The sequence below is a fragment of the Manis pentadactyla genome, chromosome 14, assembly GCF_030020395.1.
Source record: "Manis pentadactyla isolate mManPen7 chromosome 14, mManPen7.hap1, whole genome shotgun sequence".
NCBI lineage: Eukaryota > Metazoa > Chordata > Mammalia > Pholidota > Manidae > Manis > Manis pentadactyla.
The window spans coordinates 82,030,325-82,045,722 of NC_080032.1; the positions used below are offsets into that span (position 1 = coordinate 82,030,325).

The 15,398-nt window shown below is 37.6% G+C and overlaps 1 protein-coding gene across 4 annotated transcripts in view; it reads left to right on the forward strand.

Moving 5' to 3' along the window:
* Window positions 1-502: 502 nt before the first annotated feature.
* Window positions 503-15,398, forward strand: part of MRPS35 (mitochondrial ribosomal protein S35) — a 39,531-nt gene continuing 24,635 nt past the window's right edge. The window contains exons 1-4 of one of the 4 annotated variants that reach the window (XM_057491413.1): window positions 503-673; window positions 3,734-3,780; window positions 5,405-5,572; window positions 7,447-7,507. In XM_057491413.1, coding sequence (XP_057347396.1) covers window positions 562-673; window positions 3,734-3,780; window positions 5,405-5,572; window positions 7,447-7,507 — 388 coding nt within the window. In that variant the 5' untranslated portion in view covers window positions 503-561. Of the gene's footprint in view, window positions 674-905; window positions 1,188-3,733; window positions 3,781-5,404; window positions 5,573-7,446; window positions 7,508-15,398 lie in introns of those variants that run through there. The other 3 variants (XM_036889487.2, XM_036889488.2, XM_036889489.2) reach the window with 3 other exon arrangements.

The window sequence follows — 15,398 nt, forward strand, 5'->3', positions numbered from 1 at the left end:
AAAAAACCAGGATAATTTTATAAAGGGTTGTATGTTAATCTGTCCTAGGCTAAAAAATAACATGCTCATTAACGAATGACCATTATTTTCTAGGTCTCCATGAGTTCTGACTTGTGATTCTGACCTGATGTACAAACCAGCTAACCACATCACTGACAGTTACAGCCCACGCACACAGGGCGCTTCACTGTATGCCAAAATTGCACCCAGACGTTTGTCTATATTAACTTGACTAGAATCACCCAGCCTAGAAATTGTACAGTCAAATTTTTTAAAAAGTCTGTCTCAAGAGACCATCTTTTTAACTAATATTGGATATCACCTCTCGCCTTAGAATATATCACTCGCACCAGCTCAACACTTCCCTTCCTTGGTTTTCATTACTTTTTGTTTTGAAGGTACCTTACGTATTTGACCGGCCCTGACTGCGCAGGCGCACGCGTTTCCGGTTTCCCCTGGTGGCGGGGCAAGAGGGGGCGGGCCTGCGCGGTGGCTGCATCGCCGAGCCGCCCGCTCGCGCGGGGTCGCGCCTGGTTCCTTCGGCTCGCCGTCCTCGCCGCCATGGCGGCCGCCGCGCACCGTGCCCGGCGGGCGCTGCAGCCGGGGGCTGGGACCCTGCGCGCTCTCTCCACCGCGGTGCCTGCGGCTGCCTGCACTCCGAGCCGGAGCCCGAGTGAGTGTCTGCCGCGCTGCGCCCGGGCGTTAGGGGGACGTGGGAGGACGGAACACCAGGCCCGGGGTGGCCGCCGCGGTGGCGGACGGTGCGTCCTGACAGCCCGTCGCCGGCCCGGCAGCGGGGAGACCCGCGGCTACGGGCGCGCTCGCGGCGTGCGCGTCGCTTCCTTGCCTGCCGACGTGCGCTGCCGGGCGCGCGAGGTAGCCTGCGCCGCCCCCCCGAGGCCGGCGCGCCCCGGCGCCCGCGCCCGAGGCCTCGGCACGGGGTCTCTCTAGTCCTCGGTGCTTGGGTCATGTTTGTTGAGCAGCGCTGAACCAGAGGCGTTCCCGAACCTTACGGGAAGCACGCAGCTATCCTAGAACAAACTGCGTCTCTGAATCCCGGGCTGAGCTGTGCCACCAAACGGGGTGACCTTCACTCGAGAGGGATCATAGGGATGCGCAATACCGTTCTTGCCCTGGAGGAGTCTAATGGAAACAGGTTTTTTTTTAACGGCGCCGTTCTGTGAAGGGTGAGATGCTGAAATAGAAGCTTGAATAGAGTCACGTGAGCACTGCGGAGCCCACGCGAGTCAGGAAGAGCTCTGTGAAGGAGGGGCAAGGCCTGTCATTCACCAGGTGCCCTGTACTGACGCATAAAAGATCACTAATGTTCACAGTACTGACAGCCCAGTCTAGGCCACCTCCCACTTAGGCAGGTTTCTTTACTGGTCCCTGTTTCTGCCCCTGCTCTCCTACGTGTAATTCTCACAACAGAGTGAAGTGTTCAAAAAGGCTAATCTAATCTTGCCTCTCCCTTGTTCAAAGTCTACACGTGGTTTCTCATGGTTTTACTATAAATTATAAATTCCGTAATGTATCATAGTGACTCTTTAAAGTCTTAAAAGGTCCCTTTGAAATTCTTCGTTCATTCATTCATTCTATAAATACGTTAACTCCTGCTGGTGCTACGTGGTGTTCTAGAAACTGGAATCCATCAAGTTCCCTCACCTCGTGAAGTTTACATTCTTCGGGACAAGTCAGACTTATAAACAAGTAAACAGTGTCAGTACTCTGGTAATGATTTGTGCAATGAAGCAAAATAAAGGAGGATATTGAGAATGATGGGTTGGGGAGTAGTGGCTTAGGATAGGATAAAAGGGTAGTCAGGTCAGACCTCCCTGGAGAAGTGACATTTGAGCAGATCCCAGAGCCACGTGGAGATGTATGTGGTGGAAGAGCATGGTTGGTACAGGGAACTGCAGGGCTGTTAGCCCACAAGTGAGAACAAGCTTCGGGGTGTCTTTAAGGAACAGAAAGAAGGCCGATGGGGCTGGAGCTTTGTGAGCATAGAGTATGGTAGTATAAAGTGTCAGAAAGATAAGCAATGGCCTGATCTTGTAAAGGCTTATAGGTGTTTAGCTTGCATTTTACAGTTTAGATCATACTGGAAAGTTTTGAACAGGGAGGCGATATAATGTGATTTGTACTTTTAAAAGATCTTTGGCTGCCGTGTGGAGAACTAACTTTAGGTGGGAAAGAGTGAAGACAAGAGATCAGTTTGGAAATTGTTGGAGTAGTCCACACGAGATGATGGTGACTTGGAGTGACCAAGTGGAGAAGGTACTGTGGTTGGATTTAGGATATATTTTGAAGGTAGAGCTAACAGGACTTACTAATGGATTTGATAGGATGCTTGAGGAAATCTCAAAGAAGCATGTTAGATTATGTTGATCTTGAGCAATTGGATGAATGGTGCTACCATTTATAGGGATTGGGAAAACTGGGAGGAGATCAAGATCTCTGCCAGTGATGTGTTATAGTTGAGATGCCTATTAACTATCTCAAACCTCTTCTCCATGCTTTCTCTGCTCTACTCTTAAATTTCAGCCATACGGAATTATTTATTGTGATTTTCCATCTCCTTTCTAGAACATTTTTCTCAGTCCACTTTGGGGAGATTTTCCCCATGTAATTGACTGAGTTCGACAACCCTGCTGTATGTTTCCATTAATATTTATCACTGTTTATTGAGATTGTTAAATAGTTCTTACTTGACAGGCTCTGCTGTTCTGTGAGAGGAAGGACTGTGTGCTGCCTACCTAGTTTCTGATACACAGTATCACTCAAATAATTTTTGAATGAATAAGTGAACTATATGGAAGGATGAATATATGAAGTGGGAAGGGGACAGAAGCCAGACGTATGGAAAGGAGGCACATTCCAGGCAGGGAGAACAGAAAGTTCAGAGGAAGACTAAAGGGCCTGGTACTGGAAGCTCAGTGTAGTTGTGGGAGCTCGTGAAGGGAGATGAAGCTAGAGATTGTGGTTCAGAGCATGAAGTGTCTTTTATACTAAAGCTGTTGCCGCCCTAACTCCTTTGTGTCCATTGTATTTTTGGCTACAGATGACCTCTTAAAAAGAATAATAATAGTTCTTACAGTTATTGTGAAGAATAAGATTAAGTGAGATCATGAAAAGCATTTACCATGGTGTCTGTCATGTGAAATTGCTAATAAATATAGCAAAACAATTTATTTAGAGAGGCGTAAGTTAATATTTTATAACCTTTCTACAGTTATGTGATTTATTAAGAATGACTGATTTTTGTCATTACTGGTACCATTTTAGCATTGGCAGCTGTAATATACAACAGAGATGGAAAAACTGAAGGGTTTTTTTTGGTAGAAGAAAACAGATTACAAGTATGAGCAGTATATTTATAATTAGAACATTTCAAAAGGAGGCAAAATACTTCTAACTAGATATTTTAACTTGGGAAAGTGAGTTTATTTGACTATGAACCTCAAAGTATATTGAAAATAATACTTTAGATGATGAGTTAACTGTATCATCAGTCACAATACACTTTGTATTTAAATAAGTGGAATTTTCTTAACTATTTCTGACTTTTCATTTTCAGTAAGATGACTTAGTACATAAGCTTACAAAAAAATGGATTGCTGTTTCATTTTTATACTACTTAATACTTTGAGTTATGTGAGAATTATGGCATCATGATCAATGTTGAGCAACTCTGCATTATAAAATTCTCTGTAACTATTATGTTGTCTTTTAGGTGCAAAAGAAAGAACGTCCAGACAGGAAAGGTCACTGAGAAGACAGGTAAACGATTAATGTCCTCTAGTATATGCTACCTTAATGGCTTTGGAAGCTCTGAAGTGAGGCAGGTGCTCATGCTGAGGCAGAAGTGTGCTGCCTGCCCCACAGGGCTTCAGAGGGAGTGTTTACTTGGTGATCCCTGCAGCCCCGCCTCTTGTCTTCAATTGCTTTTTGTCAGTATCTTGAGAATGCATCATCTTTGAGAAGTGGACTCACTCACATGCTCCCAGGATATATGTGTATTGACCAGAATACAGAATTATCTTGATAATGCCTGAAAGAGTCATGCAGCCTGGGACTTATGGGTTAGTCCACTCAGATTGGTCTCACCCTGGACGTCTCTATGGAGGATTCCGAATTATAAGATCACGTAGAGCAAAGGCACATTAGTAGGAAGTTAAATGGCACCAAATTTGAATATCATCATCTTCACAGGAATATTAGCTGCTTCCAGGATATACACTACACTGGTTTTGATATTACTTTGTTAAACATTGCTGAATTTTGCCTTCCTCAACCCTATGTTAGTATGCTGGCTATCCCCTTCTGTTGAATATAGTTTTTCTAAAAGTATGTGTATATGTGAATGTGTATATGTTAATAGCTCTCCTCTGGAACTAGCAGACATATAATTTATCATTTTGTATTTGGTTAGTTAGTTCAACCCTAATTTACTTATTTCCAAATTCTTTATTTTCCTTATTTCTGATTTACTTATTTACAAGTTCTTGGTGTCACCTCACTTCTATCGAATAAGTTTTAAAAATGACAGACAGTCCCTAACTTATGATGTTTTGACTTAATGTCTTTTCAACTTTATGATGGTGCTAAAGTGATATGCATTCTGTAGAAACTGTACTCCAAATTTTGAATTTTTATCTTTTTCCAGCCTAGCAAAGTGCAGGCCAGCATATGATACTCGTGGTCCTGGGCAGCAGCCAGAAGCTGCAACTCCTAGTTAGCCGTGCAGTCATGAGGGTAAACAGTTGATACACTTAAACCCTTCTTTTCCCATATGTCCATTCTGTTTTTCACTTTTATGTACAGTATTCAATCAATTACATGAGATATTTAATACTTTATGATAAAGTAGGCTTTGTGTTGGATGATTTTTGCCCAACTGTAGGCTGATGTCAGAGTTCTGAGCACATTTAAGGTGGCTAGGCTAAGCTATGATGTTCATTTTTAAATAACTGAATACTTAAGATAGGTTCGGTATATTAAATGCATTTTTGACTTAATGTATTTTCAATTTTAATGGGTTATTGGGACATAACCCTGTCATAAAGCAAGGAAGATCTGTATTTCAAAATATGTTGTTACTCACCCTTTCATAACCAAACTGTGAGAAGTTTACTAAAAGTCTGTGTACATAAATAACATAGAAAAATTAAAGTGAAGGAAATGTTCTATTAAAGGGGTCCTTGCCAGAGGGTTTGTGGAAATAGTGCAAAGGTAAGGTATAAGGTATATTTAGTATTTTTTCATTTGAACAGCAGCTTTGTGGGAGGTCAGATTTTTGTGTAGGTTGCAATTCTGTTTATATTTCTCTTAATTGCAGTTTTTTTGATTTAAAATTAAAAATCACATTCATATTTAAAATGTTAAACTGTTTTGTATTCCTTAGGCACTACCTCCGAGGACAGAGAAAATGGCTGTTGACCAGGACTGGCCCAGCGTTTATCCTGTCGCAGCCCCATTTAAACCCTCTGCTGTACCTCTGCCTGTTCGAATGGGTTATCCAGTTAAAGGGGGGGTGCCCATGGCAAAGGAGGGAAATCTAGAACTTTTAAAGGTAAGATTAATGGCTGATTCATTGGCTGAGTCTAAATCAATGCTGATCCTCCCTTCCACATACCTCCTCCCCTGTTATACCTCAAAGTTAAGTATATAGCAGTTTATTGTATTTTAGTTTAAATTTCTTTCTAGGTAATAATGGATGTTTTACCCTATTTTGATTACTCATGGTAAGGAAGATTCAAAGAATCCTAGCCATTTAAGAATGCAGTTAATTGGTTCTATGGCTCCCCTTTTGGCTTTTTCTTTTCTGTATCTCTTCTATATTGCAGTTGTATCTCTTCTATATTGTATCTTTCAAGTGGAATTAAGAATAATGAAATAACCTAATTTGAGATTGAGAATCAGGGTGGGGAGGTGAAGGTTCTACTTTGAAAGAGAGATTAAAACTTTCTATACAGACAGGTAGAATATTTTTTAATATTATTATTATAGTCCCTAAATTTATTTATTTCTTGATGCAAAATAGATAATATATTATTACGTTGGTAGCATCTATAATGATTTACAAACTATAGGCTTTTTAAAGAAAATATAAATATGCTTATCCTGGGAGTGCATATCTTAAATGGTCTCCTTTTGCATATAGTACAGTTATCAAACTGTTTTCCACTATATGAGAGTCTTCTTAAAAAGCAAAGAAAAATTTGCTGAAAGGTAATGGTAAAAATGAGACAGTAACATGGAGAAGGGGTTCTGCTGCAGGAGACAGGGGTAAATGAAATTTGTAAACGGGAATGTTTCAAGAGATGTAAGAAAACAGATATCAAGGAAACTAATCTTCAAATGAAAGAGAAGTGAATTTAGTTTAAAGCAAAGGTCTTTGGAAAATACTACTACATGAGAGAGAGTAGCAGTCTATTTGTAATAAGGCTAATAGTTATAAATGGTATCTAATATATATAAAAATCCAAACGTTTAATGCATGCTGCCTCTTAATAATTACCTATTAGTCCAGTGATGTGGTCTATGCCTCGGGGGTGCCATTGCATAAGCTTATTAACTGAGCTAATATATATGCAAAGTTTACAAAGAACAGTGCCAATATAAATGCTATATTAGCTATTCTTTCCCTTTATGATTTTAAGGTCATATTTTCATGTTTCAAAAATGAAAGTGTAGAAAATGAAATCACCCAGTAACCCCAATTTTCAGTGCCTATTTTCTCTTAATTAAATAAACATTTTCTGATCAACATTCAGGATTCCAGGTATATAATATTTGGAGTAAATTTCTGTGTGTTCAAATGCATTTCTTTAAATTTTTTCTAGATACTTATATTCAAGAAATATGCTAGGAAATGTTAATTACTTACTTGAAGAAATCAAATATATGACCTTTCCTAAATTTCTATTTGTCCTGTGGATGATTAGGTAGCCTCTTAACGTATCATCGTAAATAAATTCTATACTTCATTAAACAGTGTAGTAAAGATTTGCTGTCTTCATTTATTTATCCATTCAACTGATAAAATATCTTTTAAGTGCAAAGTGGAAAATACATCACTGTATTCTGCATTCCAGGGGAATGAGGATGAGTAAATAATGATCTGTCTCCTTAAGTACTTTCAGTTTTATATATATATATATACCTATAGATTTGTGGCAGGAAGAGTACTATAAAAATGATGTTTATTTTTTCCACTGTCACTGTCATCACTTATTAATTACTTAGTACTAAATATGTATTTTAAGGAATTCATTTCTTGAGTTCACAGTACATGTGACATAGAATAAATATTTTTAAAATGTATCACTTTTTATTTATTATGAATTTTGTTGGGACTATAATTTTGTTTTATGAGAAAATTGACTTTGATATGTTTTTAAGACATTTGACTAATTTATACTTTAAAAACTTTGTCTATTTTAGGTCCCCAATTTTCTACACTTGACTCCTGTAGCAATTAAAAAACACTGTGAAGCTCTTAAAGGTGAGTGGTCGTTTTGTTATATGAACCTAATATTGACTTTGAACATAAGAATCTCATTTCTAATGATAAAGGGGGTCAGTTCATCAAGAGGATATAACATTTGTAAAATTTATGCATTCAAAATAGGAGTACCTAAATATATAAAACAAATACTAGTAGAATAGAGCAAGAAATAGATATCAATACTGTCATAGTAGGGGACTTAATACTGTACTTTCAACAATGGATAGATCTTCCAGACAGAAAGTCAGTAGGGAAACACTAGATGTAACCTACTCATTAGACCAAATGGACTTAACAGACATTTGCAGAACATTCCATCTAACAGAAGCAAAATACAGTCCCTTTTCAAGCACATGTGAAATATTCTCTGCGATAGGTTATGTATTAGCCCACAAAACAAGCCTTAATTGAAGAATATTAAAATCATATTGAGCATCTTTTCCAGCATCAGTGATTTGAAACTAGAAATCTACAAGAAGAAAACTGGGAAGTTCACAAATACGTGGAGATGAAACAGTATGGCTCTAAATAACCATTGATTCAAAAGAAAAATAAAAAACAATCTTGAGACAAATGAAAATGGAACAACAACATACCAAAACTTAAGGGATGAAGCAAAAGCAGTTCTAAAGGACGTTTATAACCTACATTAAGAAAAAAGAAAGATCTCAAACAACCTAGTTTACATGTCAAGAACTAGAAAAGGAAGAACAAAGTAAGCCCAAAATAAGTAGAAGGAAAGAAGTAACTGATTAGAGCAGAAATAGAGACTAAAAGGACAACAAAAAGATCAGTGAAACCAAGAGCTATTTTTTGTAAGGTAAAAAACAGAAAAACCTCTCACTAGACTCACCAAGAAAAAGAAAGGACTCAAATAAATGAAGTTGTCAAAGAAAGAGGAAACACTACAAACTAATTCTATAGAATTACAAAGGATCAAAGAGACTACTATATGCCAACTAATTGGACAACATAAAAGAAATGGATACATTTTAGAAGCATACAACCTACAGGTACAGAGACTGAATCATGAAGAATTAGAAAATCTGAACAGATCAGTTACTAGTAAAGAGATTGAATCAGTAATCAAAAACTTGCCAATAAAGAAAATTCTAGGACCAGATGGCTTTGCTGATGAATTCTACAAAGCATTGAAAGAATACCAATACTTACCAAACTCTTCCAAAAAAAGAAGAGGAGGGAACACTTCCAAACTCATTATGAGGCCAGCATTACCCTGATAGCAAACCTGGACAAGGATACTGCACGAAAGGAAATTACAGGCCAATCCCTGATGAACATAAGATGCAAAAATCCTCAACAAAATACTAGTGAACCAAATTGAGCAGTACATTAAAAGGATCATACAATGGACAAATAGGATTTATTCCAGTGATGCAAGAATGGTTCAACATATGCAGATCAATCAATATGATACAGCACATTAACAAAATGAAGGATAAAATCAACTGATTGTCTAAATAGTTGTGGGAAAAGTCTTTGACACAACTCAAAATACTTTCATGAGAAAAACTCAAAGTGGGTATAGGGGGATGTACCCAACATAATAAAGGCCATATGACAGGCCCATGACTAACTACTCAAGATGAAAAAGTGAAAGGTTTTCCTCAAAGACTGGGACAAGACAGGGATGGATGCCCACTCTTGTCACTTTTTTTCAACACTGCACTGGTGGTCCTAGCAGTTAGACAAGAAAAAGAAAAGGCATCCAAATCTGGAAGGAAGAAATTTATCTCTGTATTCAGATAACATGATTTTATATCTAGAAAACCCTAAAGACTCCACCCAAAAACACTGTAGAACTAATAAATGGATTCAGTAAAGTTTCAAGGTACAAAATAGACATAAAAAAAATGAGTTGTTCATTTGGACAATATCCACCATATCATAGATAAGTTTTCACAAATGCCTAAGGTGCCTAACTGGTTTTCTTGGTTTCACTGCAGATGGCTGGTAATTACAGATATGCTTTGGTTATGTAACTATACTCCTATTATGTTAATGTGTGTGTGCAATTTAAGTAGTAGCTTAAAACCTATACATGCTGAAGTTACTCTACAAGAAGATATGTCAAAGAAATAATCAATCTTCCCATGTTTTCTTCCGCCTGCTACTTCTATAGCTTTTCTTCTTCCTTCCTAATTACAACCCTTAAATAGAATTCGTGCCTCATATCAAATTTACCGAGTATCATAATTCTTCCAAGTGGTAAAGATACCTCAAGACAAATGCTGGGCATAGAAGCCACAGGGCATAAATATGCAAAGAAGTAAAAAGCTAACTTTTTCAAACAATAAGGCTTCTCTCTCACTTACCAACTTAACATTTCCCTGTATGGCCCCGGAAGATGACTGGTTAGCCAGAGACGGGTAAGATTCCTCAAGGGAGGAACAACCTAAGACAGGCACAGTCGCAGGGGGGCCATCAGGTGAGAAATTGGGGATCAACAGAGGTGAGGCTTAGAACCTCACCCCCCCGTTCTGAGAGAAATCTTCTGCATACGTGGATGTTTTATTGCCCTGGTCTAGCTTGGATTAACACATAGTCTACAGGCACACACCTGATCATCTACATTTGCTCTCTTACAACACTAAACTATGTTTTCTACCTTTATCTTGTATCTACCTACCACTTCAGCATTTTATTAAAATAATAATAATAAAGAGAGAAATGTGGTATTCACATATAAATCAAGTATAAAAATCAAATGAGTATTCATATTTGAACTGACTGTTTATAGTTCATAATGCATGAGCAAAACCGAAAGTTTCTGTGATGACTGCCCTTGTACTGTTCACTATGTAACTTACTCATTATGTAAGAATTTGTTCTACATGTAAAAACTTGTTTGTTATGCCTCAGAAGATTGGAGACTGACAAAAATTAGGCTTGGGGTGGAATAATGATTGTGCATTGAGCATTGACTCCCCTATACAGAATTTTATTGTCGTTAACAACCATTTGATCAATAAATATGAGAGATGCCCTCACAAAAAAAAAAAAAAAAAAAAAAAAAAAAAAGGACAGACTTCCAATGGTAAAATAAATTAGTAACCGGGATGTAATGTATAGCATAAGGAATATAGTCAAGATATTGTAACAGCTTGGTAGGGTGATAGCTGGAACCTAGAATTATGTATATAAATGTTCTACCACTGTGTTGTACACTTGAAAGTCATGTAATGTAATACTGTGTGTCAACTACCCTTCAATAAAAAATAATTATTAATAAAAAAAAAAAAAAAAAATGAGTTGTGTTTCTGTACACTAACAGTGAACTGTCAGAGAAATTAAGGTTTATTCATAATATCAAAAAAATAAAAAACTTAAGAATAAATACAACCAAGGAAAAGAAAGATCTTTGCACTGAAAAATATAAGACACTGGTGAAAGTAATTGAAGAAGGCACAAATAAATGGAAAGATACTGTTCATGGATTGCAAGAACTAATACTGTTAAAATGTCCTATGACCCAGGGCAATCTATAGATTCAGTGCAGTCTACCAAAATTTCAGTGGCATTTTCCACAGAAGTAGAACAAATAATGCTGAAATTTATATGGAACCACAAAAGACCCTGAATAGCCAAAGCAATTTAGAGAAAGAGAACAAAGCTGGAGGCATCACACGTCCTGATCTCAAACTATCACAAAGCTATAGTATATCAAAACTGTGGTATTAGCATAAAAACAAGACACATAGATCCCTGGAACGAAATAAGAGAGCCCCCAAAAAAAGCCATGCATATATGGTCAATTAATTTACAGTAAAGGACCCAAGAATATACAGTTATAAAGGACAGTTCCTTCAATAAATAATATTGGGAAAATTGGACAGACATGTGCAAAAGAATGAAACTGGACCACATTCTTAAACCATATGCAAAAGAAAAATGGATTATAAAGGTGTGAATGTACAATTTGAAACACTGAAACTCTTAGGAGAAAATGTAGGGGGTAAGTTCTTTGGCATGAGTCTAGGCAGTGATTTCTTGGATTTGACACCAAAAGCAAAGGCAAGAAAAGCAAAAATCTATGGGACTACATCAAACTAAAAAGCTTCTGCACAGCAGAGGAAACCATCACAAAATGAAAAGGCAGCCCATGGAATGGGAGAAAATATTTCAAATCCTGTATCTGATGCAAGGTGAGGGGTTAATATCCAAAATACATAAAGAACTCAAACAACTCAATAGCAAAAAAAAAAAAACTGAAACACCACACATAGTCCAATTTAAAAATGGGTAGAAGAATTTAATAGACATCTTTCCTTAGACACACAGATGGCCAGCAGACACAGGGAAAGGTGCTCAACATGACTCATCAGGGAAATGCAAATCAAAACCACAGTGCGCTATATTACCTTACACCTGTTAGAATGACTGTCCTCAAAGACAAGAGATAAACGCATGTTGGTGTGGATGCAGAGCAAAGAGAACCCTTTTGCATCTTGATGGGAATGTAAATTGGTACCACCACTGTGGAAAGCAATGTAGAGCTTCCTTAAAAAAATGAAATTAGAACTACCGTGTGATCCAGGAAGCACACTTCTGGGTATATATCCAAAATAAGTGAAAACATGATATCAAAGAGGTATCTGCACTTCCATGTTCACTGAAGCATTATTTACAATAGCCAAGACATGGAAACAACCTAAGTTGGTGATTGGATAAAAAAGATGCAGTGTATATATGTATGTGATGTATCTTTCAGTCAAGACAAAGAAGGACATCCTTTCCATTTGCAACAACATAGACAAGACCTTGAGGGCACTATGTTAAATAAGTTAGACAAAGAAAGGCAAAATAGTGGATGTTTTCACTTACATGTGAAATCTAAAAAAGCTGAACTCATCAAATAGAGAGTAGGATGGTGGTTACCAGGGGCTGTGGAGAAATGGGAGATGTTTGTCAAAGGGTATAAAGTTAACAGTTAAAAAATGAGTAGGTGCTTGGGATCTAATGGACAGAGTAAAGATTATAGTTAATATACACATACTGAAAGTTGCCGAGAGTAGATCTTAAATGTTCTTACCACAAAAAACGGTGATTATGTAATACAGGTGTGAGCTAGTGCTCTTGTAGTCATTTTGCTGTATGTAAGTGTATCACATCAATGCCTTGTGTTCCTTAAACCCACACAGTGGTTTATGTCAGTGATGTCTCAACACAGCCAAAGGGGAAAAAATTTCATCTAGCCTTGTTCTACACCCTTTCTTCTTCCCACATGCATGGAGGTTCAGGCAAAGAACATTATTTTGTTCATAGTTCTATATGTATTTTCAAACTACATACTCCAGTTTCTGATCTAATTTGCATTAAACTACATATGAAATAAGCAAACTTGAATTCTTTTAGATTCAGTAATTAGTGATTGTGCAATTTAATTCAAGAATTAGTGTCTTGGGATGAAGTAAAATTCATACTAATGAAAAAGTGATATATAAATACTCAGTAATACTTGTTAAGGCTGTTCAGGAAAGAAAATGAAACCCAGAAACTCTTCACAGGTAGCCTGGTTATGCTGGAAGGAGAAATAGGATAGTGGTCCTGATTATGATCTGAGCTTTCAGGAGGGCCTTTCATTCAAAAATACAAAGAAGAAGAGATAAAGTAGTCTTAAAAAGTAGGAGTAATAACCTTACTCTTGACATGAAGAAAGAAAAATCTCTATTCTTGCCTTTCATGTGTGTGATCTTCTGTTTCAGATCATCAGGATGCGTTTCTGTCCCTTGAGGTTATATGTTGCTATATTCTGGGATTGGGCTGACACTAATCACTGTCCCAAATTTCTGCCCCATTTGGCACAAACCATGTATCACTCTTTGATCCTTTGTAAAGCCTGCTAACAAATGTGTTATACTGTGATAAATTCCATTTTTCTCCTTTTTAAACATTACTTTTAAATGTGCATTTGTAATCTAGAAACTAGTCATTTTAATACTTCTGAAATATTCATGATTCTTAAACAAATGGCTTTCATAAAGCACATTCAGAAGAGTAGCATTATATTTAAGTGTTTTAATCTTTCCTTAATTTTGCCTTTATACTTTTGCCAGTTTCTGGATTTAGATTATATCTTCCAAGTAACTCAAAGGCTTTTCAAATATTTCTTCTCAGAGTTCTTTCAAAGTAGGTCAGTTCAGACTTTATACCTAACTTGCAGATGGAAAATCTGAAGCACAGGAAAGGTAATTTACCAAAACATTAATAATCAGTGGCAATAGTTAAGTAAAAACCAAGATCTTCCATAGTCTAGTCTATTGCTCTACCTATCAAATAAGTAAAGGCTAATAGGGTCTAGTTATGTGCTTTCCAGTTGGCTATCTTTTTTTAAGACATATAATTGGATAATTCAATTTAAAAATGTAATTATCATCTGGTGATTGAAATGACGTCTTCAAAGTTAAAGAAAAAAGGCTTAGTAAAAATCCAAGAACTCGTAAAATTCCCCAAATAGTCTTTCTTTTAAAGTCCTTGGCAGTGTTGTATCTTACAGTGCAGGATTTTGGAATTCGCCCATGGGACTGAAATTTAACCTCGGTAATCATGTTCTTTTCATTTCATTTAAATATCAAAATGTTCTTAATTGTAAAGATACTTCTTTCCCCTTAAAGTGTCTGAATATTGATCTCTTAAACAGCATATTTAGGGAATGATGTGAGTTATATTCGTTTGCTAACATATATTTAGTCGCAAATCTTGGAGAGTCTCTGTAACCGAGAGTGACATTTTGCTGACTCTTATATTAAAGCCTAAATTGGAACTAAATATAGTACCTACTGTAAGAAAATTGTTAGCTTGGGAAAATGGTATTGGCAGAGTACCTCTCAGTGTCCCTTAGATCATCATGAAGAATAGGTCCCATGTCTGCCTGTGATTGTGACCAGCGTTCCCTGCAGTCATGCTCTTTTGGAGAAAGCATGGATCTGTGAGGTCTAATGTGTTTGACCTAAGAAACCAATTACTTTTCAGTATTCTTAGAATGAGATGTTTAAGGAGAGATTTCTATTGATGGGTACCTTATAATACTCTTAATAGACCCCTGTTAGCCTTTATTCATCTGACAGGGAGAGCAATAAACTAGAATTCGGAAGACCTTGTTTTTTTAACTGCTGCCACTGATGATTAAAGTTTTGGTAAATTACCTCGCTTACCTGTGCTTCAGACTTCCCATCTGCACGCTACCTTGACAGGAATAGGCAAAATGAGATCAGCCACCTACCAATGGAGTCCTTCGGCACTGGTAGCCGCAGGAGGCTGGGAGCTGTCCCTCTTTTATCCCCCCAGTTGAGGCCTGAGTTTACAGCTCTGCACTGTGGTGATTGGCAGGGAGCCACGTTCGCAGTGCTTGGAACCCTATGTTGCGGCCTAGCCTTTTGTAAGCCAGGCTAGCTGCCTCACCTGAGTATGAGGACAAGTCCGGCGCTCTTTCTGTGTAGCCCTGTTGGCACAGAAATCACACACAGGAAACATGAATTCCTGTAAGGATCTATTTAAGAATAACCTAGGCTTCTGTACCAGGTCTCAGTTCCCTCTTAGAGCTTTTTCAGAGCTTCTTGCTCGGCTCCCTTTAACTAATCTTTAATAACCTTTATTTAAGAGTGAATGAATATTAACTGTTGCTTTTTCAAAAACAATAATGCTTTGAACACTATGAACTGTTTGCTTTTACTTAGTGCGGCCATCAGCTGTAACAACAGGTATGTGCAGAGCTAGAATAAGCTCCCATCAAGTCACAGTTCCCCTTTATGTGAACACACCACTCCCCACCAAGCCTGAATTACCCAAATCAACCCCTTAATTAAATTCCCTTATTAGGAGTCACCTGAGAAAAGGGATGAGGGATCACGATGTGTATGTAAAGTGC